Source organism: Lepisma saccharinum, chromosome 1, assembly GCF_977018435.1.
Source record: "Lepisma saccharinum chromosome 1, izLepSacc3.1, whole genome shotgun sequence".
NCBI classification, from domain to species: domain Eukaryota; kingdom Metazoa; phylum Arthropoda; class Insecta; order Zygentoma; family Lepismatidae; genus Lepisma; species Lepisma saccharinum.
In genome coordinates, this window is record NC_139229.1 from 13,695,224 (window position 1) to 13,722,936 (window position 27,713).

A 27,713-nucleotide genomic window follows, 5' to 3' on the forward strand; every position below is an offset into this window, starting at 1 on the left:
AACGCTATACTTTTGTTAATATCTACGCCCCCTCCGGACAGCAAAACAGATGGAAAAGAGAGCAATTTTACCAGTCTGAGATAGTATATTTACTTCCAAATAATGATTCGTGTATCATCCTAGGTGGTGATTTTAATCAAGTGCTGCGATCATGTGATTGTATAGGAAAGTTTCAAAATAGTTTAGCATTAACGACCTTAATCAGCGATTTACAGCTGAAGGACATCTGGACCGAAAAACGAAAGGATATAGTATTTACCTACTTCAATAACAAAGCAGGTTCTAGACTGGACAGATTCTATACACTTGGTCATACTATAAAATATGTGACGACAATAGATGCTTTGCCGGTACCTTTTTCAGATCATATAGCAATCAGAATGAGTATTAATCTACAAGAATCTAAATTAGTTTGGGGTCCGTCCTATTGGAAAATGAACTCTGCCCTACTTCAACTGCCTAATGTTAATGAAATGTTTGAAGAAAAATGGAAGTATTGGTGCCGGCAACAAAAACACTATACTGATTACAATACGTGGTGGGTAAAATACGTAAAACCTCGAATTAAATCCTATTTTCAATGGCTAGGGAAAGAAAGTGCACGTGACCGGAACTTAATGTTGAACTTCTATTACAAATGTTTACATGAGTTATGTATGCGACCTGATGTCACCGAACATTATCCACAGATACAAAAATACAAAGCACAAATCCTTACGTTGCAACGGCATCATTTGGAGGGTATAAAGATAAGAACTACTCATGCGTCATCCTTGCAAGATGAACGAACCTCTTTATTTCACTATGTACACACACAAAAACAAAGGCGAGCTCTATTCATGGACGTCCGCAGGATTTTTTCCAGGGAGGGGCAAGGAAGGTATTTTTTTCCAGGGGGGGGCAAACGAAGGCAAAATTTCCCCAAAAATAGTGTTGTTCCCTAAATAACATTGCTTAAATATGAATTTATGGTGTTCATGCAATAATTAACACAAATTATTGTGGCTAAAATGAAATTATATGTGTGAAATACATAATTTTTGGTTGACTTTCATTTTCCAGGGCGGGGCCACGGCCCCCCCTTGCCCCCCCTTCCGGACGCCCATGGCTCTATTGATAAACAATATTGTCGATCCCGGCGGAGATACACATAGCAATCAACAAGGTATATCACAGGCGTTTTACACGTATTATAATAATTTGTATACTGGTAAAGAAGTAGATCAATTGGCTGTACAACAATTGCTCACCTCGGTAAATAATTTTTTGACGGACGAAGACAGAACTTTGTTAGACAGTGACGTCACTGTCGATGAAGTGTATGAAGCACTGCGTACTTGTAACGTTAAGCGCACTCCTCGCAACGATGGCATAGGCTACCAATTTTATATACGTTTTTTTTTTATATTATGAAACATGAATTGGTCAAGATAATACAAGATGCATTTCGAAACGAAAGCGTGCTTCAAAATGAAGGTATAATTGTACTGATTGCCAAAAAAACGCGTCCGAGTGCAGTGACTGACTTTAGGCCCATTACTTTGTTAAACTGTGACTATAAGATTATGGCCAAAGTTTTGGCTAATAGACTGAAACCTATATTATCTTCCTTACTCAGTTCACGGCAAACATGTATCAGTAAAACTCAAAATATATTTTCTACGGTGGCGGGTATACTTGATATAATGTATTATTATGAAATGCAACAAACCGCAGCTTGTATAGTATCCTTTGATTTTACAAAAGCTTTTGATCTTGTAATTCACCAATATTTGTTTGAAGTACTTCGAGCCTATCGCTTCAGTGAAGCCTTTATATCTGTTTTGCAAAGTTTCTATAGAAAGGCAACCTCTTGTCTTCTTATCAATGGATTCGTGACTCCTGCAATACACGTGACGAGATCCATTCGCCAGGGGTGCCCCTTGAGTATGCTTCTCTTCGCTTTGACCTTGGACCCACTACTTCGATATATTCAGTGCCGAGCCCCGCCGGCAGCGAGTGCTTTCCTTGAAACGCAAGTGTTTACATTCGCAGACGATTTATCAGCTTGTGTAACAACAACAAACCAGCTTCAAAATATACTAAATGCAATGTGTTTGTATTGTTCTGCCAGTGGAGCGGAAGTTAACATGACAAAATCAAAGGCTTTACCTGTTGGCAACTGGAAGCAAGACAATCCGGACATAGGGATAAAATATGTCAACGAACTCAAAATATTGGGCATCACTTTTCATACTAACGAATCCAGAATGCTGGATCTAAACTGGACGAAAATTGTAAGCGAAATCAGGTTACAGTGCTATCAAATGAGAGGAAGACAACTCAATTTAATTCAGCGTGTTTGGTTTCTACACACTTTTATTTTTAGTAAATTAAATTATGTCGCTCAAGTGTTGCCAATCACACAGCAATATCTCCGACAAATAAAGTCTGCTGTGGGATGGTTCATGTGGTACGGACATTTTTTTCGGGTACCTTTCCCGATTATGTGCCAAACACAAATGACAGGTGGTCTAGAACTATGGAATATTGAAAATAAATGTAAGTCGCTATTTTTAGCTAGAAATTATAAATTGTACTTAATTGAACGGTCGATTACATCAATGTGGTTGCGTATATTTACCGATACGTTTCCACCGCAAAATCCACCTAACTTGTCTCGACTAACAAAGAACCCTATGTATGTACGAATCTTTGTACAAGAATGGAGTTATGTGGAGTTTCCCATGGATTTGAAGGAGAATACTTTGTCAAAATATCTGTATGAACATTTTCAACGACAACTTATTTTGCAGCAGAGGCGAATAGAGAAAAAACTCCCTAATGTTATTTGGTCAAATGTATGGCAAAATGTCCACAAGCCTTTCCTTGACACGGACATACGAAGTTTGTGGTATACCCTGGTGCATGATCTAGTTCCAACAAATGTTCGACTAAATGAAATAAAAAGACTACCAACAAATGAGTGTAGACAATGTGGAGAGGTGGATACAAATGAACATCGCCTCACTACATGTAAAGGAATTTCAGAAATTTGGGCCTTTCTCATTATGTGCCTTGCCAAAATATGTCGTATATCGCCACAATGCTTTCAAGCAAAAATTTGTATATTACCAGACTTTAAATATTTCCCTGTGAAGAAACAAAATGCCATTGTGTGGCTTATAGCACATACAGTATACTATATATATAGCAAAAAGTTTGAACCAAATATCACCCTATATACAATGTATCTTAAAAGATCTAGATGGAAACAAGCAACTAAACAAAATGTCCGAATGTCACAATATTTTGGTAAATATCTGGATGTAATGTAATTGTATGTATACATGTAGGAAAAAAAATCCATAGATGTAAACAGAATAGTGAAATAAAACTTAAAAAAAAAAAAAAAAGAAAAAAAAAAGTCGGTAACGCGTCTGACTACCATGCTAAAGGTCCCGGGTTCGATCCCCGGCCGGTTCAAATCCGGGAACTTTTCTAACGGTGGAAGCGGTCCCGGCGCCTACCCAGCGTCGAATAACATGGGTACCTGGGGGAAACCCTGGGGGGTAAAGGCGGTCAGGGGCGTGATGCTGATCACATCACCCCCACTCACGACCGGATCAAGAAAGTGTGGGTCGTTACCCCCACACTCCCTATACGCCTTCATGGCGTGGTGCTATGCACAGGGGAACACTTTACCTTTTTAACCTTTTTAGATATAGACAGACCTATCTATATATAGATATAGGTCTGTATATCAATAGACGAAGCTACAACAGCAGTAGCACACGCTAAATATGTTATAGACATAATATGTTATATTTGTTACAGGGAAAATGGTGTATAGATACCTGTAGGATCTAGCTACCCTTGTCCTCAGCGCACAGGCAGCCTCCTTGCACTTGTAAGCCAGAACTTGCTTGATTTTTGTTGGACTAGCATTTGGAAATCGTTTTGTGACGTAAGCTGCAAGAAAACCACGAACACTCAATGTGAGCATGAATTTCAAACAATTGCTTTCGTTTTATGAAAACAGAAAAATACATAAGGAAATTCTCTATTTACAAATGTGAAAAGAAAAACTCGAATAGCCATGTTAACAGTTCGTCACACATTAAAAAATATATCCATGTTCTGTTTTGTACTATATACAAATTCTCATGGCACCTAATTATAATCGATGTCTACTTATATAACTGCTAAGATCCTTGATAAAATTCCATATGAATATACTGTCATTCATAAATATTGTGAAGCAATTCTTATACAGAATAATTACAAAACAAGGTCCATAAAAACATCCTACATGATCTTATAAAAATATATTTAAAATCAAATAATACTATTACCATTCTTTCAGATTAACTTATTAGAGATAACCTTACGGAAATACAAAAATATAAAAGAAATGTCATTAGACAATAATTAATAATTATAAATAGTATAAAGGTTAATATAACAATTATAAATAGTATAATCCAGTTTAATGGGTATGTTTGTGGAATTCAAAAGAATCTTTATAGATTATTTACATTTTACATTCCTATGTTATAACATTAATTAACTTTCTCATCAGAAGCAGTTGTCAGATTACTATTTGATGCCAGAATATATTGTAAAGTGTATCTACATTTCTTTTTAAATGGATAAGGAAAAATGGTGTAAATACTAAATGTTACTTATATCTTGAATAAGGCTTTCTGTGCATACAGTGAACTTAAAAACCAATTGAAGCAAACTATATCTCAAATTATGATTATTACCAATGCAACATTTTGTCCATTGGACGTACTATACGAAGGAATTGGAACGTCTAAATGTACGAGGACCTTTATAGTTATTAACGCCATTTAACTAAAATATCTCTATTTCCACCCAGTTTAAAGAGCAGCCTTCATAAATACTGACTTGGAACTAGAGTGGAACTAATAAGCAAAACTATGCCTCACGGATGAAAGAGCAGTAACAACCGAATAAATTCCTGTGATCAGAGGAAGTAGTATGAATAAAGACATCGAGAGGGTGAAAAGTGAAATAGCCTGTGCTTAGAGGCTTGGCGATTTACTACGTCATATATCCCAAACGTCTGAATAGTTAGTATCAGCTGAGAAGTCAAGCGGCGTACGATAATGAAGTACCTCGTCATTAATTAAGAGATATGTGTACGTGTGGTGCTTGCTGGTGACCATATCTTTACAGCGCATGCGCGTAACAGTCTTCTTTTCAACAGCGCTGTGCACAGTATATTAACGTGTGGCTTTTGCATCCAGCCTGTCGTCGACAAATTAGCATTTGCATGTTCCAACAGTGCGAGGATAGCATTTTAGCCTCGTTGCCACGGGGAGAATGCGTCAGTTTAGCAAAAGTTTTCAACCGTGCTGAATTCAATATCACCTTCAACGACTATATACAGGATGATTCATAATTCAATCCTGAGTTTGGAACGTTTACAGTACAAGAACTACAACACAGGCAGGAAAAAGATGTATATCAGTACTTAAAGAATCTCCCCAAGTTTGCACTCGTAATGGCATCAGTGCTGCTAGCATATGCAGATGATGTAGACTTACTGAGGGATGACATAAATACAATTAACACTAATGCTAAAATAGTTTTAAAAGCAGCTAAAGAGATAGGTTTGGAAGTTATCAAAGAGAAAACTAAACATATGCTTACAGGCAGAAACCAAGTGTAGCTAATAATCAAAATCTAATTATTGATAACAACTCGTTTTAATCAGTTTCCAAATTTAAGTATTTAGGAGTAATAATAACAAATGAGAGTAATATTAAAGAGGAAATAAAAAGCAGACTTAATTCAGGAAATGTGTGTTATTTTTCTCTTCATAAACTTTTATCTTCTTGTATACTATCTTAAGAAACTAAAAGTTAAAATATACAAAACAGTAATTTTGCCTGTAGTATTATATGGATGTGAAACTTGGCCCATTACATTTGAAAATAAAATCCTTACAAAAATGTTTATACCTATAAGGGATAAGGAGACAGGTGAGTGGAGAAGGTTACATAATGTGGAACTGCATAATTTGTAATCCTCCTGTCCAGATATTATTAGAATAATTAAATCAAGAAGACTTAGGTGGGCTGACCATGTGGCACGAACGGGAGAGGAAAGAAGAGTTTACAGAATTCTTGTTGGGACACCTGATGGTAAGAGACCTGTAGGAAGGCCAAGACGAAGATGGGGAGATAACGTTGAGATGAACCTAAAGGAAATCGGTAAGGATGGAAAAGAATGGATAGATCTTGTCCGGGTGGAAGGCTTGTGTTGCTGCAGCCATAAACCTTCGGGTTGAAGAAGACTAGAGAGTTAGTTAGAACTCGATCACGGACTCAACGGCATGAGAATAAGAGTATTGAGGACAATAGTTCCATGAAAGGCATGTGAATTATTTATTTCAGTTGTACCATGTCAGAATAATCTGAGAAACTCGATCGAAAAGTAAGACAGGACAGTTCTTGACAGTATGTTTTATGCCAACATTTGTGCTTGAATAAGGTAATAGAGCTCTAACAATGCGCTAATCAGGTTGAATCGAATCCAGGACTCTTTGACCACAAGAAGTTGAGAAATATCTAACATCATAGAATGCTTTATTAAAGTCTTCAACCAAATACGTGTAACAATCTGTGGATTTTGCATAATTTTCTCAAGCCTGCGCTTAATGTTGAAGCAGGATCTGAAAAAATAAGTATATAAATGCCACAGTTGAGATAATGAAGTGTGCAATACAAGGCAAACGTGTCTGAAGCTTAGCTTAGAGGGATTCGTATGACTGAATCCTGGGTCAATACTGAACTTTCTCCTTATTACAAAGCGTTAATTATAAACGCAAAGGTGAGGGGAAATCTTGATTTCAACAGAAAACAAATTTCTAGGCGCAAAATGAGTTCGAATTAATATTGTGCTTTGCACATCTGCTCCCTAAAGAGGGAATTATGCAGAGGCAAGAGATTACAAAGGATGCAACACAGAAATTAATATCTAGAAAGCAACAGAAATTATCCACAGGTTGCATCATTTAATGATATGAAATCTGAGTAACATCTGCGACTACCTTCATAGCCAGACTGTGCTCGTCTTCTCAATTAGATGAAGCCTTCGCTGCGATGCATGCTGGGAAAATTTGTTTCTCCAGGGAACTACGCAATGAATGAAGAAAAGAGGGGGATAAAGCCTGTTGGCTTGATGCATTTGCTTTTGAAATTCCACGTATTCACTGCGAAATGAGGAGAACTTTTGTGTAAATTAATGTACGGAACATCTTCGACGAGTTTTCTTTTTGTTAAAGTACCTTATGTGTAAAGTTAATTCGTTCTGAGTCACTGACAGTAATAGAAACTGGGTCTGCTTTTACGTACTCACCCCAAAATTTTCCAAATGCATATTTGGCATCGCCGTTTTTGATGTGTGGGGCTCGAAATAGTCTATCTCAGTCCCTCCAGGTGTGTGCAGAAAGATTCAAAATTTAAAATATTTAGACACCCCTTGTTTTTGCATTCAACAGAAAAGCATCCTCTCTGTCCTTTGAAAGAATAAAGTCAATGTTTTTGTTTTCTGAAATCATATTGCTTGTTCCAATGGGAATTGTGAAGGAATCTTTCGCATATAGGAATATAGTGTAAATAATAAAACTACATCACTCAATGCTGTTATAGGGTCTACAAATTTGAACGTCAGATCTTTAAAATTAGATAGAATGAAAACCAGAAGTGATAATTACATACATGTTTTTATTATTTTGAAGAGGAAACAATGGCATTATGTTTTGAACAATATGTCGTTCAAATGTCCTCCTCTGCATCGGTGGGTAGAATGGATTCTGACTGTCCAATTTTCCAGCACGTCTGCACACATATTGAGCGGTATAGCCTCAATGGTTCGTTCGATGTTCCGTTTCAGGTCACGAACTGTGCGTGGCTTAGTCTCATAGACCTTAGATTTGACATAATAACCCCATAGAAAATGATCCACGGGGGTTAGGTCACATGATCTTGATGGCCAGTTCACATCACCCTTTCTGGACAGAACTCGTCCAGGGAACTTTTCCTGCAATAATTCCATTGGTTGGCGAGCTGTGTGACAAGTTGCACCGTCCTGTTGGAAAAACACATTGTTCATGTCAAGATTTGCCAGTTGAGGCCACAAAAACTGCAACACCATATTCCTGTATCGCTCCCCATTGACAGTCACGTGATTTCCATGTTGGTCCTCAAAAAAATAGGCCCGATCACGCCATTGGCCCAAAAATCACACCACACAGTCACTTTCTTAGGATGAAGGGGTACGTCCAGAATCACTTGCGGATTTTCATCTGCCCAAATCCTACAGTTTTGTTTGTTCTGTCGGTCGATTACGTTGAACAAAAATTCCTCTCAATGCACGAAATGTCTGTCGACTGAACACGAATTTTGATAGTAAATTCGAATAATTTCTATGCGTTGTTGCATTGTGTATCTCTCCATGATAACTTGCCACAGACTACTGCACACAGATGTTACAGTTCCATCTCGTCATTCCAGTCAGTGTTGCCACAACACTCTTTCAAAGTTCTGACGTTCAAATTGGTAGACCCTTTATATTGAAATCGTTGAACCAACCTTATATCATACGTACAGCATTGACACTTTTGGGCTGTAAGGATCCCAATGAAGGTTAATAGGATCCTTACAACCCAGAAGTGTCCGCGACTGCACAGCACGCCCAATATATTCATGGGCAAAACAACACCAGAACTAACATACAGGAAAGAAAGTATTCCTCAGAGATCATGTGGTTTTGTTTACGTTAACTTCGTTATTAGAGCGGGTGGAGAATAGTTCTAGAGACGGCTAACAAAAGTATTGATAGATTGATTTTTGTTCTTAGCGTCGATTTTCTGCCACTTTGGGTAATTGCGACGATGAGGATGAGTGATGATATGAAATTAAAGGACACTCACAGAGAACGCCCATGCTCAGGCCGGGATCGAACCCGGGACCCCTGGCGTCGTAGCGCGCTGTGCTAAGCACTCCACCACGGAGAACTACATAAAAAAGTATATTAATGCACCGGTAGGCGGTAGCTGCCATTAATAAACCATAGTTTTAAAAGAAAATTTAAGAATATTACTCTGAAAGGAACAAAACAATTGTACAGTTAAGTACAATTCCGAAAAGTAATATATTTTCTGCAATAAAAGTAAGGTGTATATAAATAAATGAAAAATACAGTAACCCTTTCCACGATTGCACTGTATCTTTTCATCAGGGCAGTGTTGGTTGTTCAGCGATAGTTAAGTTTGCATTCAAGTTGAGGCCCCAGTGCGGTGCCAAGTGCAATTATTTCTACGATGAACCAATCTATCAAAATGATACTAGAAGTAAACACAGTACTTACATATTATTGCTACAACCTTCCGCTTGTTAAGAGCTGGTTTGATAATTTCTCCCTTGTTCTTGCATGACTTTTGACCAGTAACTGATCTCGTGGCAAGCTCCGTTGGAGTGAACAAAATGGTAGCCAGGCTGCGAGTCATCTTTCTATAGTCCAAAGGGTTTATTAACCTCAGCATCCGCTCGGCTATTTGCACCCCTTCGCCTATCACAACCTACAACAGAAGAAAGTAATGAAACGCTGCAGAACAATAGGAAAATATAATAACCTATAGCTCTCGCCACGAAAACAGTCCAGTCAAGGTCGGAGCTTCCCCTTGCCTCTTCGCCGCCCCTGGCCCTCCAGGGTTGCCACGCTTCTTCTAAGCTTGTACGTATGCTGTCGATTTCGTGGGTTGAAATGCTTGCTTATTGGCAACACTGTAGGTCGGTGGCGTGACCTTGACTTGACTGTTTTCGTGGCGCGAGCTTTTGTCACAAAGCTACTGCTGCCAAGAATTTAAGGGTTCGATAGGATTAGCTTCTGTGCTTTTACAGAGCAAGACTTCCCAATCAAGTGTCCGAGCGATGATAATGATCAAGGGACACGCAAAGAGCAACCGTGGCCAGGCCGGGATTCTAACCAGATCCCCCTGGTATCGCAGCGCGGTGTGCTAACCACTCCGCCACGGAAGTCGGCACAGGCTCGCAATAAGACAGTCAAATGCTAGTTAAGGCCAATTGCTAATCGACGAAAACAATCTGTTTATGCTTCTTCAAATTCTGCACATAATCAGAAATGATGGATTGAGCTGGTGTTTTAAACTCCAATTTATGAACAGTAAGGCTAATCGGGACTGGACATACAGTTTAAAGTGGTATGTGCCTCCACTGGGTATCGAACCCGGGACATTTTCAAAACTATGTAATTTATGCAGTAAGACTGAAGTTCTGAGTTTCATGATAGAACAGTGTGTTGGCCCGACCCTGTGGCCGAGCGGTTAGCACATCGCGCTGCGACGCCAAGGGTCCCGGGTTCGAATCCCGGTCGGGCTTGGTTGTTTGTGAATGTTCATTCATCAATTTCATCATTTCATCACTCATCCCCATCTTCGCAAATTAGCCAAGAGGCACAAAACGCGAAGTAAAATAAACTAAATCAAATCAAATCAAATCAAATCAAAGAACAGTGTGTTAGTGTATTACGCATAAAGCCAGTGAAATTTAGTCTTTCAAGAAAGCATAAAAACAATCGGTTCATGAAAGAAATAGTTACTGAACATACCTAGTATCGGTTTAATTCGGAAGTCCCATTTCGATTTTTTGCCAACTCCAGTACGAGGAAGACCTCAACGCTTCGGGTAGTTGAAGAAAAAGATAAGAGAACCAGGAACGCAGCACTAATGGGCCGTATCAACAGGCAGTCAAGGTCAACAACCTTGATTTCCATGCGATGATTGGCAGAACCCAGTCAAGTGATGTTATCAATGCAGTCGTATTCAACAGGTGCGCTGTCGTGAGCAGGTGGGGGAAAAAATCCTTTACTGGATTCACACTCTGGCTCGAGTTTGCAGCTGGAATTGTGCTGAATATAACGTGTCTCGCTGCTGGTAGAGTGCGTCACACATAAATTTGCCGTTGCGTAGAAACGAATTTTCGTTTCGTCTCCCTCTCTCTTAGCATCACGTGTTCTACCCTGGTCGAAAACCTTCGCTATTGTTGCCATATTGTCATTCCATTCCTGGACACACTCGCGCAAACATCATTGAAAACAATTGAATAGCGCTCCAGCTCGCGGTTCACACCGTTCGGCAGGGACGGTAATGTGGCAATATAGCACGGCGTAGTGGTTGCTTCTTTTATGCAGTACATGTTCATTGGCTAGCTAGTAACTAGTGTTGCCAACTGTAATAATGAAGCACTATTTCTGTCACGGAAGGGGGAAAGGCAGGTAAAGTGGCGGTGAGTTTTGTTGGATTGGAAGCACCATATTTTTATTTTATACTAAGTATTTGACCGGTTTGACGTTGTGTGCGTGTATTGCGTGTGTGTATGTAAAAGTGTGTGTTTGCTAATGAACGTTAAATTCCATAATGCCTCCAGTTCTGTCGAAGTTGAAATCAAAAACCTTGCATAGCCAAGCTCGGGAAATTCTAAGCAACGTGCACGAGTTCATGAAGGAGGAAGCCAGTCATGGTGTTAGCATCCCAATAAAGCATTTTGGCATTTTTTTTAATGAAAATATATTTTAAAATGTATAATCCAATGTAATTTACACGTTTTTCTTCCATTAGCGTACTTTCATAGAACGGACTACATGATGCGGAAGAAATCCGTTATTAGGCTGTTGCCAACCACAATACTTCTCACTAAGTCAAGTACAGAAACGGAAGTGGTATGTCGATTGTCGGCATATGATAGTGTGATTTCACATTGTCAGTGACGATCATCCGGGGATGGGGGAGGGGGTGTCGATCTATAATACAGAGGTGTTCACCATCCGAATGGTGACATCCTCACACTCCGGAATACTTCTGCAGGTGAAGGAGGGCAGGCCGTAGGGTGAGGGTGGTTGATTTAAAATGAACACCTCACTACAAGAGAGAAGAAAAATGTGACAATATTTAAAAATTCACTCCCAAATATGCATTTTATTTTATATGTAGCGTACAATAAAATGTGACTGCCTCAAAATATTTCTGTATTCTACAGCTTTCCCCACTTTTATGCTTCTCTAAGTTGCCGTTTTAGTTTCCCTTGGTGTCTTTGCTGCATAATTATTAATTTAGTCAATCAAATCATATGTATTAGCTTACTTTCATTATCTATAATAATAAATCATAACACTTTCCAACATCAAGTAAATTTAATGAAGAAACCCTAGTTTCAAAACGTAATATATCTCATGTGTTAGTTACATTCTTCTAGCAAGGTATTTTAGTAAAATATGAGAGAAAATTAATCCTTTTGTACGGAACAGTCTTACTTCTGGGGATTAAGATGTACATTTTGTATTTGATTTTTTAAATTTAGCGTTGCTTTTCTTCCACTTTTGGCTAATCCCGACGATGAGAATGAGTGATCGTCAGATGAAACTGATAAAGGGATACTCACAAATAACACCCATGCCGGGATTCGAGCCAGGGAACTTCGGTGATGAGTCTGAAAATCGGCCACCAGGCAAGATGTACATTTTTTAAACTTTTTTTTTTAACATACATTCAATAACTTTCAACAGGTCATCACTCAGTGATACACTGCTTATTCCGCATCTGTTGACAAATGGAATGTTTTTACACATTGTAGACTATGTGGATTATTTTTTTCCATAAGTTTGCAACACTGTTAGGGTACACGTGCTTTTGTTTACAGAAGGTCTTAAGTTCTATGATTCTCACTTTAGTGTTTTACGATGAAGAAGAAATTATGATACGTAATGCGCAGATTGTGACCCAAATTAAAGAAAATACGCCGCATCATGACCTTAGTGTGCTGTTTGAAATGCCTCTAGTGATGAGACTTCCCTTGATTAAAACGTATTGGGGTACATCATTTGTTAAGAAAAGAAATTACCTTGTTCTAGAAGATGGAATATGTTAAGGATTCCTTGGGATTGGATTCTATACACGTTTTGCCTTGTAAATGGATGAACTTTATTGGATGTTCCCTGTTGGAGGATTAAGCATCCCTTTTCTTCTGTGGAAATTTTTGTTGAGCATTTCTCTTCCTGGAGCGTATTTTGAATTGATCCGAAAAAAAGGGTTCCTGGACCGTATTTTAAGTTGATCCGGAGAAGAGGGTTCCTGGACCGTGTTTTAAATTGATCCGGAGAAAAAGGTTCCTGGACCGTATTTTGAATTGATCCGGAAAAAAGGTTCCTGGACCGTAATTAGGAAAAATGTAAAAGGTAGTGGAGCAGATTTACAATAAATGATGACGGGTTATAAAATCGATTGAAAAAGGACTTTCAGATAAAACTGGTGAATTATTTTCATACCCCAAATGAAAAAGTAACAATGCGGCAACGCTGTAGACACAGCAACAAGTACACAACGAATACCGAACCTCATTTGTCTATGGCTACCACAGTAGTGTATAGACAATCAGACCAGTGTTAATTCCACATAATTTAGGAATTTCTATACGTGAGCGCCAAATTTCAGTTCCACGAGTGGCGTCTTGTCGCCGTTTCGACATTGCAAATTGCTCATTTCCACGAGTGGCGCCGTCCCGGTATTGCAAATTGATCACTTCCACGAGTGTATGTATGTGTGTGTGTGTGTGTGTTTGTTTGTTTGTTTGTTTTTTTATATTGTGTAGTAGTTGTGGTGTGTGTGTGTTTATATTGTATTATAGTTGTGATGTGTTTGTGTGTGTCTTGTGTAGTAGTTGTGATGTGTTTGTGTTCGTCTTGTGTAGTAATTGTGCTGTCTAATATGTTTGTGTTTGTCTTGTGTAGTAGTTCCTCCATTCATATCGGGGGTTAGGCGTAGAGCTGACAACTCTGCACTGTAAAAAGACATGTCAAGAAACAGAAATATAAGGCCATGGATGTTCCCAAGGTAAAATATTCCGGAGGTAAAATAGTCCCCCGTTCGGATCTCCGGGTGGGGACTACTTTGGGAGGTCCCTGGACTAAGGATAAGATCTACGTTAGGAATAAGGATATTAAATTAGGCACCTGGAATGTTCTGAGCCTTTACCGGCCTGGGGCATTTCAGTGTACAGTTAATGAGATAGTGAAGTATAAATTAGATGTAGTAGCTGTCCAGGAAGTTAGGTGGCCAGGAGAAGGGAATTGTAAAACTAAAAATTATACTTTTTTCTATGGTGGTACTGAAAATCATAATTTTGGAACAGGCTTTTTCATAAATAATAGAATTATCTCGGCTCTTAAAACAATAGAATTTATTAATGATAGGATATCATATGCAGTTTTACAGGGTAGGTGGTGTAAAATTATTTTAATAAACATACATGCACCAACGGAAGATTGATTACTTTTGCAACCTCAAAGAATTTAATTGTGAAAAGTACCACCTTTAAACATAAAGATATCCATAAATATACCTGGTCTTCTCCAGATGGTAAAACTCATAATCAGATAGACCATATTCTCATTGATAAGAGAAGGCATACTAGTATAATTGACGTTCGTACACATAGAGGTGCTGACTGTGCCAGTGACCATTATTTAGTAATTGCTAAATTAAGAGAAAGACTCTCAGTGATAAATCATAAGCAACAAAATCTAAAAGTTCTAAAATTTGATACAGGAAAGTTTACTGATGAAAGAATTAAGAAAGATTACCAAATTAAACTGTCAAATAGATTTGAGGTTTTGCAGGATTTAAATGATGATGAAAATATAAATGAAACAGACGTAAATAAGAATTGGGAGCACATACGTAATGCAATAGAATCAGCAGCTAAAGAAACTATAGGATACCATAAACCAAGAAAAAGTAAGCCATGGTTTGATAATGAATGTCATAATCTAATAGAAATAAGAAATCAGGCTAGACTTAGGTGGTTAAATAACTCTGATGATACAAATCTAAGCAATTATAATACAATAAAGCGAGAAGTTAACCGCACGTTTAGAAGTAAAAAAAGAGATTACTTGAAAAGCAAAATTAACGAAATTGAAACAAACAGCAAAAATAAAAATATCAGAGATTTATATAAAGGTGTAAATGAGTTTAGAAAGGGGTGGCAACCTAAAGTAAACTTGATAAAAGATAAAGACGGTGATTTTCTAGCTGACCCAAGTGATATTCTAAATAGATGGAAGAACTACTTTAATGACCTTTTAAATGTCCATGTAGGAGATAAATCAGAAGTAAATGAAGTCCACACAGCAGAACCTTTAGTTCCAGAACCTAACTTGACTGAAGTTAAAGATGCTATTAAAAGGCTTAAGAATAACAAAGCACCTGGCACTGATTTAATACCAGCTGAGTTAATTAAATATGGTGGAAATTCATTAATATGTCAAATTCATAAATTAATTTGTTTAATATGGAATAAAGAAGAAATCCCTCAACAGTGGAAAGAATCCATAATTGTTCCTGTGTTTAAAAAAGGTGATAAAATGAACTGCAATAATTACCGTGGAATTTCTCTACTCTCAACAACATACAAAATATTGTCTAACATTCTTTTAACAAGACTAACCCCATATGCTAATGAAATTATAGGTGATTATCAATGTGGATTTAAACGTAACAGATCAACTACAGATCAAATTTTTCACATCAGACAGACACTTGAAAAAAAGTGGGAATATAATCAAAATGTCCATCAGCTATTCATTGATTTCAAAAAAGCATATGATTCGGTCAAAAGAGATAAATTATATAATATATTAGTAGAGTTTGGAATACCTAAGAAGCTTGTTAGTATGATAAAAATATGCACCAGTGAAACAGAAAGTAAAATTCGTGTGGGTAATAATATGTCTGACAAATTTATAATTCATGATGGGTTAAAACAAGGAGATGCATTATCTCCATTGCTCTTTAATTTTGCCTTAGAATATGCTGTTCGGAAGGTAAAAGAAACTAAAGAAGGACTAAAATTAAATGGTGTGACTCAGTTGTTAGCATATGCAGATGATGTAGACTTACTGGGGGATGATATAAATACGATTAAGAATAATGCTAAAATATTTTTCAAAACTGCTAAAGAGATAGGTTTGGAAGTTAACAAAGAGAAAACTAAATATATGCTTACAGGCCGAAACCAAGTGTTAGGTAATAATCAAAATCTAATTATTGATAACAACTCGTTTGAACCAGTTTCCAAATTCAAATACTTAGGAGTAATATTAACAAATGAAAATTATATTAAAGAGGAAATAAAAAGTAGGCTTAATTCAGGAAATGCATGTTACTTCTCTCTTCATAAACTTTTGTCTTCTCATTTAATATCTAAGAAACTAAAAGTTAAAATATACAAAACAGTAATTTTGCCTGTAGTATTATACGGGTGTGAAACTTGGTCCCTTACATTAAAAGAGGAACATAAATTGAGAGTATTTGAAAATAAGATTCTTAGGAAAATATTTGGACCTAAAAGGGATGAGGAGACAGGTGAGTGGAGAAGGTTACATAATTTAGAACTACATAATTTGTATTCATGTCCAGATATTATTAGAATAATTAAATCAAGAAGACTTAGGTGGGCAGGCCATGTGGCACGAATGGGAGAGGAAAGAGGAGTTTACAGGATTCTTGTTGGGAAACCAGATGGTAAGAGACCTGTAGGAAGGCCAAGACGAAGATGGAGGGACAACGTTGAGATGGACCTAAAGGAAATCGGTAGGGATGGAAAAGAGTATATAGATCTTGCTCAAGATAGGGACAGATGGAAGGCCTGTGTTGCTGCAGCCATGAACCTTCGGGTTTAAGAAGGCTAGAGAGTTAGTTAGTTTGGCAAGAGAGCAGCGAACAGCAGCAACAAATTGTTCATATTTCATAATTTTGGAATTATTCAAAATAAATAAATTATGTGGCTCCAACATCATTTCAACTCTGGCTCCGGCACGTGTTCTTGTAGAAATTGCATAGAGGAGGCTGTCATTTTTGCTACTTAATGCGATACATATTGTTTTCTGTGTTAAAATTGCCATGCTTTGATGGGTGACCAAGTTCATAGCAGGGCCGGCGGAAGGGGAGGGCGAACCGTGCCATCGCCCAGAGCGGCAAAATTTGAAGAGAAGAAAAAAATAAGCCTATTGAAAACTGTGATCGAACGAGATATTCTTTTGCGCTGAATAGTATTGAAATAACATAAGAAGTCTCATTATTTATTTTATATTTTGATGTTTTAGTTAGGAATATATTGATTTTCAATTTTCCGTTGCTGCGTAATGACCGGGGGGGGGGGGGTCGAAATAGAGCGGCATCTGCCGCCACCTCCCAGGGAGGCAAAATGATTAGCGCCGGCCCTGGTTCATAACAAAAGAAAAAGCCGCGCAGCTTATCGTCTAGTGGCAGTATATGTACTTCTTATTGTTGTGGAAGCCGGCATCCTTTGTAAATGTACAACAAAGGCAACCGACTGTCGCCGATCTCAGGGAGGAAATAATAATACTGCTTGAGGAGGAGTGTTATGGTGCAATTGTAGCGGTTTAACAAGTTGGCATGTTATTATCTGCCGTTGCAGTTCCATACCAGTGTATACGGGTTTTGGGAGTGAAAAGTTAGAACGCCACCAGTGCATTAATGCAATGAAAAATAATATATATATTTTTTTATTTTGTTTGAAATCACTTAAATAAGGAATCGTATGAAGAAGTCTTCTTTGCAGAATTTTTGGTAATTTTACTTATGTGTTAGTTCATATTTTGCGAATTTTTAGTCCATATGTATGTAGCTACATACAAAGCCACTTGTTAGTACATATTAATCCTAATCCTGTTATAATGCATGACGTTTAAAACTCAACGTTAGATAGACCTGAATTCTCTAATTTTATTGTTGTACGTAACAGCTGTGCATCGGCGCACTGCAGCGATTTTTCTATCTGCTCCATTAGCAACACTGCTTCTTGAGTTGTTTCGCGCATCGCACGGCAGAATTATCTGCGCTGGACTCTAATGTACCGTGACTGGTCCGCGTAGATCTCACTTATCGCACACTTCCCAAACACCTTTGGACGTCTTCTGGCGTCAGGCTAAATGCTTTCATGGATTGATTTTGTTTATTTTACTTCGCCTTTCTGAAACTTTTGGCTATGAGGAAGAGCGATGATATGATGAAATTAATGAAGGGACACTCACAAAGAACACCCATGCCCAAGTTGGGATTCGAACCTGGGACCCCTGACGTCGCAGCGCGGCGTGATAACCACTCCGGCTAAATGCTTTCGTTATTACGTTAGGCATGCTAGGTTTCCGTCTCTAATATATTTTTGATCAAGCCCCCCAAAATTACAGTGTATGTTAAGAGGGGACATACCCGATGGTCCCGGGTTCGATACCCGGTGGAGTGGTTCGGATTTCACTTTTAACTGTAGGTCCAGTCCCGATTAGCCTATCTGTGCATAAAGTGGGCTTAAAATAACTATTCAATCAATCAATCGGGGTGTAAGGGACAATGAGGCACCGAAAAAAGCTAACTTCACTCCAGTACCTGCAATGTTACAGGCTAGTGAAGCTCTGGCGCCTGAATCTATAGTCAGTACAATCCTCCGTAGGGGAGTGCATCGAAGGAATGAATTAGTTTTAGAATTTGCATGAGGAAGTTTCTTAATAGAGATACTTCATCTTTGTATTAGAGGTATGTCCTCCATTTGCTTTTATGTCAGAAGATGTAGGGCGGGGCTTGACCCAAAAGGTGTTTGAGAAGTGTGTTTTAAGTGAGATCCCTGTTTTGTTCTGCGTCGGTGGGGAAGGGGGGGGGGGAGCAAGAAGCAAGCTTATTCCAGGTGGCGCTAGTTTGCGATATTTCGCAGACCATCTGGTGTGAACTTCGCCAAACTAATTTTAAGCTGAATCACGTTGCGAGAAAGGAAGTGTAGCAAAACGAAAATTATGACGGGGAACTTGTAAGTACAATTTATTTTTATATAAAATACAGGTGACCGTTATAACTGATTATGGTCATGCTAGTCTAGCTAGTGAGCCTGCCAACAACTTATCGCGTTACCAAGAGGATTAGCGATTTGTGCTGAGCTGAGATGACGTCAGTAGCTCGCTAGTACATTGCGAGTTTTGGGAGTTACGACTCGTTTCCAAGCTTTAAATGCTTAACAGCCAGAAATGTTGCGAAATAAAACTCGCTCCATATACAGCGACACAAGCGCAACGGAAACTTGAATTAATGGTTTCATTTGTTTAAACTTAAACATACTGGAATGGCGACATTTTTAATTGGGCGAACGGCCTACAACTCTCAATATTTACCATATTTTATTTACCAGTACTGGCTGCCTTGCATATTATTTGTTTACTCAAAATAAAAAATGCGCTTGAAAAATAATTATGTTCCATGATACATCCAATCATCTCTTACTAATACCAAATCAACCACATGTGTCAAAGTCTCTGACTGATGATATACAAATCTCATATTTGTGTAGCTTCATCACTTCGAGTTCAAGAGTAATGAAAATACAGCGCCTCTTTGATTTAAATAATCATTAATTTTTAATTTTCTGGCATATCGAACACAAGAGTTTCAAAAATAATATGTTCGATATATTTCCTCCTGTATATTTCCTCCTCGTTGCATAACGATATACACCCACATGTTGAGCGTGGGATATAATCCTCCATTATACAAAGAATACTGTAGTAGGCGAAATAATGGAAAGCAACAGTTTCACAGCCGAAAATCAATTAACAGGTAATGTGCTTTTTTAATATAATCTGATTTAATTAAATGAACATGACGTCACAGAATGCGAGCAGGAGTTTCATTGTTGACAGAAATCGTATTTAATGTCTTTGAAAATGGGGTAACGAGAAATGAGAATTGAAATTGAAACTATATTGTCTTCAATATTTAATAGGGCGCTATTGTGAATAAAAATCAGATGTCATCTTGCAAGAGATTAATTAAGAAATAGGACGTCAATGATTTCGGCCATATTGAAGAACTATTTTAAACTTTTGAAAAAATGTATCAAATATGTGTGTATGTTCGCTATTTGAGACCGCATACAATTAACTATTGTCAACCAGCATATGAAGAAAACATTGTTTTAATTGAAGAATATGTGATAATATTGAAGTAAATAAACCATAAATATATTTTTCAAAATTCTTTCAAGTAACAAGTAATAAAGATAAAGATAAAATGCTTCCCTGTGCTATGCACCACGCCATGAAGGCGTATAGGTGTGTGGGGTTAGGGCCCCACACTTTCTTGATCACGGCCGAAGGTAGGAGTTTCCTCAAGGTACCCACTTTATACGACGCTGGGTGGGCGCCAGGTGGAAAAATTCCTTGTTCTCCCCCGCTGGGGATCGAACCCGGGTCTCTCGCATGGTAGTCAGACGCCCTAACGACTGAGCAACCGCGGCAACCTTTCAAGTAATATAATGAAATGAATAATTGTTGATTTGATTGTGCAATTAATGCAGAAAGTTTATTCAGCCAGTGGAAAGGATTTGGACCAGTTAAGTCCTCCCCATGAATGTTTCAATGAAATGTGCACTGGTTTGTTCCATCGCGCTGAGTAAACAACCTGTGCCATATTTGTCACGTGGTTGGAGGTAGGTTCTGATTGGCTGATACCAGCATCGAGCACACAAGCTAGTTGACAAAACCTGTTGGGCAATATTTCCAATTTGGTGTCTTGTTTAGCGGCTTGAGTGAGAAATCTAGATCAGGGTTTTAGAACAAATAAATACAATAAATAAAAACTTGATTCTTACCATTGCTGAAGAGGAATCATCCACGGTTCCATCGTTGACTAGCATGTTCGATGAAAAGGACTGAAGTGATATTCGGCGCCTTCGAGTCGGTGGACACTCTGGTTCAGTCTTGATCACAGGCAACGTGGATTCCATCCCTGGAAGAGCCGTCGATACAAACATCACGTCAGCAAACATGCAAGTTTATCATCTACGAGGGTATGTCAATAGATAAGTGATGGTATAAAATCGCAATCACGCCCATAAAAGGGTTTTGTGTGTTTCATAAAGTATGTGCGCGAGGCGCGATCATTGCGAAAGAATAAAATATGATTTTTGAAATGCCAGGACACTATCAACGTCTGGAATAGGTAGAAACTTCGACAAACATTTTTTTCACATGTTAATCTCTTGTTCTAACCATTTTGCATGCTTTTTTCAATCCTGCAGCAATTTTCCACCGCTATGAATATATTAATAGAAATGTTGTCGAAGTTTATGTCCACTTTATTCTCAGATAGGCGAATTCTGAATCACTGGGCAGCGTGCACAAGGTATTAATATGTACAGTCACTGGCATTTCTGGGTTGAAAGAATTCGTTACAATACAGAATTGTCCGTGACTGTACGTATAGTGGGAACAAGGTCAGAAGAACCTGCGCAGAACAGCGTGTCCTGTGCATCGTAGTCGTGCATGGAGGGGGAGGGGGTGGAGTGGAACAGGATTCCTTCTTCCTTATGACCCGAGTTGAACGGATGGATGGGATGCGCGAAGGCTTTCGGCAAAAGGATCTTTTGTTTGTGGTCGCCCTGTACAATCAAATTCAAAGATGCGTGAAAGTAGCCAATCAGCATATTCAGTCGGCAGACGACATTACCAGTACGGTATATATACAGGGTGTCCAAAAAAGTCACACAAACGAGACTCAACGTATGTAAGTTTTGTACAAAAAGATATAGAGACATGAATGTGGATATTTTTTGAAACATTAAACAAGCAAATATGCTCTACATCAATGTTCAGTATGAGGAAAAAGTTAGTAAGGTGAAAAAAAAAAGGGTCTTCGACGAAGCAGAAACAAACATGGATAAGAGACAGCTCTGGAGTCGTTTGCAAAAATTTTCGATGGTCTCTGTGGGCATTTATCGAATTGATAAAAGAACGATAAATTTTTACACATTTTATGCAAACAATTTATGGGGTTAATTATACCATACTCACAGACCCGTAGCTAGAGGGCGGCAACTGCTTCCCCTGAGATGCTGCTTTGCACCCCCCCCCCTGTGAAAAATACGGAACACATTCTTACCTGGAATTCTCACTAATTATATCATGTGTTACTCTAGCATCATAACAAAGACACTTATTGATTTTGTGATTTATTAGGGTGTATGGGATTCCGCATAACGTCGTATCAGGATTGGGGGGAGGGGGGAATTCCCTTCCAGATTCAGACTTCGGGAAATGATTTCACAATTTTCAGTATCTAGAACAATTGTGACATTTTGGGTAGTCCTGTATTAAATGTGCCTAATGTGTTCGGATTTGTTTCTTGGATGTGTTGCTTGCAACTGCTTAAATTTTTATTTCCCAAGTCTACCTTTTGGTAATAATGATTCATGTGGCAGAGTGAGGCGATGGATATTTGATTTTTGTTACTTTGCGTTGCTTTTCTGCTACTTCTAGCTAATCGCAACAATGAGTGATGACGTGAAATTGATGAAGAGACACTCATAAACAGTGCTGCAACCACAGGGGGGCATTGTCCACCCCCCCCCCCCGAACTTGGACGGAAGTTTATTCTAGGGGAAGCAAACATTGAAGTAAAAAAAAACAAGACTAGGAGAATCTAAGAATAACAGGACAATTGGATACTCATGATGGAATTAGTTTTCACGTGTTCCTTGCATCTTTCTTCCAGACGGCCAAGGGCACTTGCAAGAGGCACAGAGGGGCAATTGCCCCCCTCCTCGATTACAAATTTTATACAAGTAAAAGTACATTTCGATTTTTTTTTCTCGCTCCGCTCGTATTGTCTGCTATTCTTATGGTACAAGTTCAGAGCCACAGCTATGAGGCGGCGGGAGTTGGCCATGGGAGCCAAACGATCTATATGTAAGAAAAATGTTAAAGAGAATACCATGGCGCCCCGTAAAATTATTTGCGCCCTATTAAAACAATTTCCTTCTATCAAACTTAATATGAAATATTAATGATGACACTGTAATCCAAGAAGTCATTGATCAATCAAGGGATTCCTATTTCTTTGTCAGGTGTCAAACACATGTATTTCACCTATAATTCACACAATATTTTGCAAAATGGTTAACATAACTAGTAGGCAAACATTGTCGGTAGTGATTCTAGAGTCTCCCCTCTGAAGGAAATAGAGTCCGTGGTGGACTAAGGGAGCCATGTTTTAATGTTTTAGCAAGTACAAAAAAATGTATTACAAAATTTTTACACAATTCATCAAAGTGTAGATAATATGTAACCATTATTATTTAATTAATTCGATTTTTCTTGCTCAACACAACACAATGGTGTTGTTGGATTCTCGTTACTCCTGCATACTCATAAAAAAAGGTATGTTTTTGTTACATTACGAGGTACACTGGCAACATTGGTCGTAGAGGGTAGTATCGGGTGTTACACAGAAAAGATTTGAAATTTATCGCACAAAAAGATAGGTAGGTTAGTTTTTATTACGTACGTTCAAAGTCTCGGTTAAGTGACTTTTTGGACACCCTGTATATACTGGTACAGTAAAACCTCGTGAATCCGGACTATTGGGGGGATAATTTGGAGTCCGGATTAACTGAAATAACCTAAAAGAACAGTAGAAAGTGCATTAAACTCCTTTTACAGCAAGAAACACGTTTATTGTGGTGTACAGCAAGAAACACGTTTATTGTGGTGTATTTAAAGGGCATAGGCCTAAATACACTATACAGTACGAAACATGTAAAGCAATACTGTACATACAATGCAGTACGAGGGTATTCCTGTTGTGTCAATGCGGCTTCTTCAGAAAGCATTTTCCTTTTTTTTGCCTGTCCGGATTAAGCGAAGTACGGCTTAACGGGGTCCGGATTAACGAGGTTTTACTGTATATGAAAATTATGATCTTGTCCAAAAAAACTCCTGGTTATTTTGTCCCCCCCCCCCCCCCGCCACTGCTGTTTACGTTGCTACCAAGCACTCTTTCTCTACTTCCTTACATTGAACAAATTTATTATGCATTCTCACAACTAGAAAAATTAGCCTATACATAGTGATAAGGAAATTTGATTAACAATGTTACTGAAATTAACGACAGAGGTTCCCAATTGGGTGCACAGACAATTTTCCACCGACTGGATTTCACCTCGCGCAAACAAGCGTAATGGCGTCGCCTCGTCGATCTGTTGTCATTCCCACCGGCCAGGTACTTTATGGAACGACGCATCCGAATGTTCTCGTCCAGATAGATTTTCCCGATTTGGAACGGTGATTCGCAAACAACAATGGTGGTTTTGGTATTGTTGCGGCAACCACCTGCAGCTAATCTCTTTCATTTTTGTCGCACTCGTCTATTTCTGTAGAGAGGTTAACCGGTAGCCGTGACAATGCGCAAGCACATATAGACTTGTCATAAGCACTCTATCGAACCCAGGACATTTGGCTTCTATTGCAGTTCAAATAAAAAAAAGCTATACTGGGAATTAAAGTAACAAAAATTTTAATCTATAGGGTATCCAAGAAGTTCTCGTATCCCTACATTATATTACGTAGTACGTATTACCCGTAGATATACAGGGTGTGCATTAAGTCCGGAAACACTTTCAAAAAATTATTGTAAAGAAACTATTAACATTACTAAGTGACCCAGTACATTAATTGAAAGAGTATAGGTTTCTTTTTGTATTGCAGGTGTTCCCTGTAGTTCCATTTATTGCCGCTAAATGGTGGCAAATTCAAGATGGCGATTTCTGGAGCTGAAAGGGCTTTTGGAAATGAAATTCATCATTGTTCCACAGTGTACAGTCACCGGAAGTAACAAATGACACAGCTATAGCCTGAAATGTTCGCTCACCTGCATACAGTTATGCCTGTTGCCTAACTGTACGGAGATGAGTAAACTTGAATAGTCAATAACAATGGCCGGCCACTGCCATGCTGGGAAGTTTGTATTTCAGGATGTAATGTCCTTTTTTTTTGCGCGCACTAGGCTGCAACATCTTGAGCAAAATGACTTCACGTTAATCTCACCCCGACCCCTTTGCCCTCACCTCATGATAGAGAACAGCTGACGCACATTATGGGAAGAACAACAGGATGCAGGGCGTGAAGTGCTTAGTAGAACAGGGACTTTCAGCTATCCATTATTCATGGAGCATCACGTGCTGCCCCCTAAGGTTATCACCCTTCTCAAAAGATGCTCTGCTAGTTAAGACTCCACAACAGTTCCTGATCCTCTACAGCTAGGCTTGCCAACCCTCCGGGAGTCTCCCGGATTCGAACTCACTTTCCTGGTCTCCTAGACAAACTTTTGTTATATCCCGGAATGATAAGATATTTTTAATTTGGTATGCATTTGCCAAGCGAAATTTGTTATTGCAAACCAGGGTGGATACAAATCATGATTTTATTTTAAAAAATCTTTTTTTTTTAAATCGGATTATTTATTCAAATCGATATTTTTATATATTTTTTTTAAAAAAACACGCTTAAAATTGCTTGCATGGTTTTTGGCACCATACATATAGATATATGTTTTTTATAGAAAGGCTTTCTCTAATAAGAGGCTCTGTAAAATATTTGAACAGTTTGATTATAGCAAATAAAAAATATACCTAAATATACATATTTCTGTTTCTGCCACTGTATATATGAACCTACCATGGAAATGTTTGTTGAGTGTGTTAATGAAACTACAATAATTTCCGGAATTTTTCTTCCAGTGAAAATAAAATATTCTGGATGTAGTCTATAATAGTAACTTAAAATAGTAACAATTATTTTTATAGTCTTTGTAGTTGATTTTGGAGTTGATTTTGTAGATTTCTTTAATGATAGTTTGAAAAAATATCAGCTACCATGTTTATTTACAGTTTAATGATAATGACACTCTTTATGCTTTAACATGATTTTGTATTTTGTATATTTTTCTACACAAAATGTTTGCTACTTTTTTCTACAAAAATTATTGAATTTTAAATCAAGATAAATGTATGTTTAAATTTCCATTCATATGAACTTCACACGATCAGTACATTATTTTATTTCCTTTATTTTCCTTTCTTAGAACCTAATAAACACCATTAAATGATTACGAGATTAATGTACTTTCACCAAAAGTGTTCCTGATATTTGCAAAATCCTTATGTACTTTATTCCATAAATTATTTATTTAAATCGCGATTTAAATCACCTTGTTGCAAACCAAACAATTAAACTTCATAATATTATTTTGAAGATTTGTGAAAAATTAGTCATTGTTTGAGTAAGTGGGAGGAGTGATAAGTATTGAATTGTTGTTTTAAGTCCACTTTATGCAGAGATAGGCTAATCGGTACTGGTCCTACAGTCTAAAGTGGGATCCGAACCCGGGACCCCTTGATTACAAGGGGACGACGTTAATTGGCTGGCATTTGATTGCTTCGGAATGATTTTGTTCTTAAGGTTGGCATCCCTGCTCTGAAGGTCACATGTCAGCTCTTGCGGCATCACCACGAAAACAAAATCATTCCCAAGCAACCGAATACCGGCCAATTTTCAGCATGATTGAAACAGGATACATGCAAGTAGGGACACGGGGACATCTTGGACACTCTGTACAGTAACAATAGCTTTAAAGTAAGATTATGAGGCTGGATGGAGCAAGATGCATCAGTATAATTCAACATCTCACTTTTAAACACCCTGTGCCACTGTTGATGAAACAACATACATATATGTATCATACTGCTTCTCTCTCATGCATGCATGCTTTCAAGGGAGCTGCCACCTTAAATGGGGTTTGCTGGCATTGAATTTCACAACACTGACAAGCTTGTGCAAACTGACGACTCAAACATTAGTGTAAAACATTCCATGTTTTTATTACAGAATTAAGGCTACTTGTTGACTCTATTTTGTTCAACAAAAAAGGCAACTAATTTTGAAATAATTTATCATCGTCGCCATCATCACCGAAAGCAAAAATAAAATTTTAGATAAATATTTTGGGTTACACAACCCTGCTATGCAATACTTTGTTTTCACTTACTGTTACTTCAATTTAAATCTTTTTAAAGATTTTCTACCCTCGTCTAATAAAATTATTCCAAATGCAGCCACAGAATCAAAATCACAATGAAGAGCTTGTGTAATTATAACATGATTCTTGTACTGTTATAGCTGTACCTAGGTATACACAATAGTGCAAACATGAACAGGAAAATACACAACATAAAATTACAAGGACAATGGGAATGATTAGAAGATAATAAAACACATGGAAATGTAAAAGTCAATATATTATATTTAAATAATTTCCAGTGCATATAAACAATAAAAACTTTATGTGTTCTCTACTGGTTGTCCATGGATGTGTAATGATCGCTGAAACAAACAAAGAAATATAAAAGTATGTATAATTATTGCATCTAAATAAAATAAAAACATATATTAATGTACTGTCTGAGCCTTACACTTATTTAAAAAGTCTTATTAGTAGACAAAACACAATAAATAGATTTTACATTCAATTTTCTTCCTTTTCACAACCAATATTTTGGCAAAATTATTTCCTTTCTTGTTAATACATAATTTTTGAGTAGCAAATAAAGTAAGATTCCTATTACTGAAGATAAGATTAACATTAAGACCTCAAGAAAATATATATATATAGTTGGGCCTCCCCCATGGCGCAGTGGTTGCGTCATTGCCTTGTAATCAAGGGGTTCCGGGTTCGATACCCGGTGGAGGCACAAGTGGTTCTGATCCCACTTTAAACTGTAGGTCCA

The 27,713-nt window shown here is 37.8% G+C and overlaps 1 protein-coding gene across 4 annotated transcripts in view; it reads right to left on the reverse strand.

Annotated features, from left to right (window-relative positions):
* The window catches only part of LOC145992892 (uncharacterized), a 184,872-nt gene that overhangs the window by 20,530 nt on the left and 136,629 nt on the right, over positions 1–27,713 (reverse strand). For 2 of the 4 annotated variants that reach the window (XM_083129282.1, XM_083129275.1), the window contains exon 10: positions 27,243–27,309. The exons of 1 other annotated variant lie outside the window; for it this stretch is intronic. In XM_083129282.1, the coding sequence (XP_082985408.1) occupies positions 27,279–27,309 (31 nt within the window). In that variant the 3' untranslated portion in view covers positions 27,243–27,278. Of the gene's footprint in view, positions 1–3,836; positions 3,952–9,384; positions 9,596–20,744; positions 20,882–27,242; positions 27,310–27,713 lie in introns of those variants that run through there. One more of the 4 variants, XM_083129290.1, reaches the window with a different exon arrangement.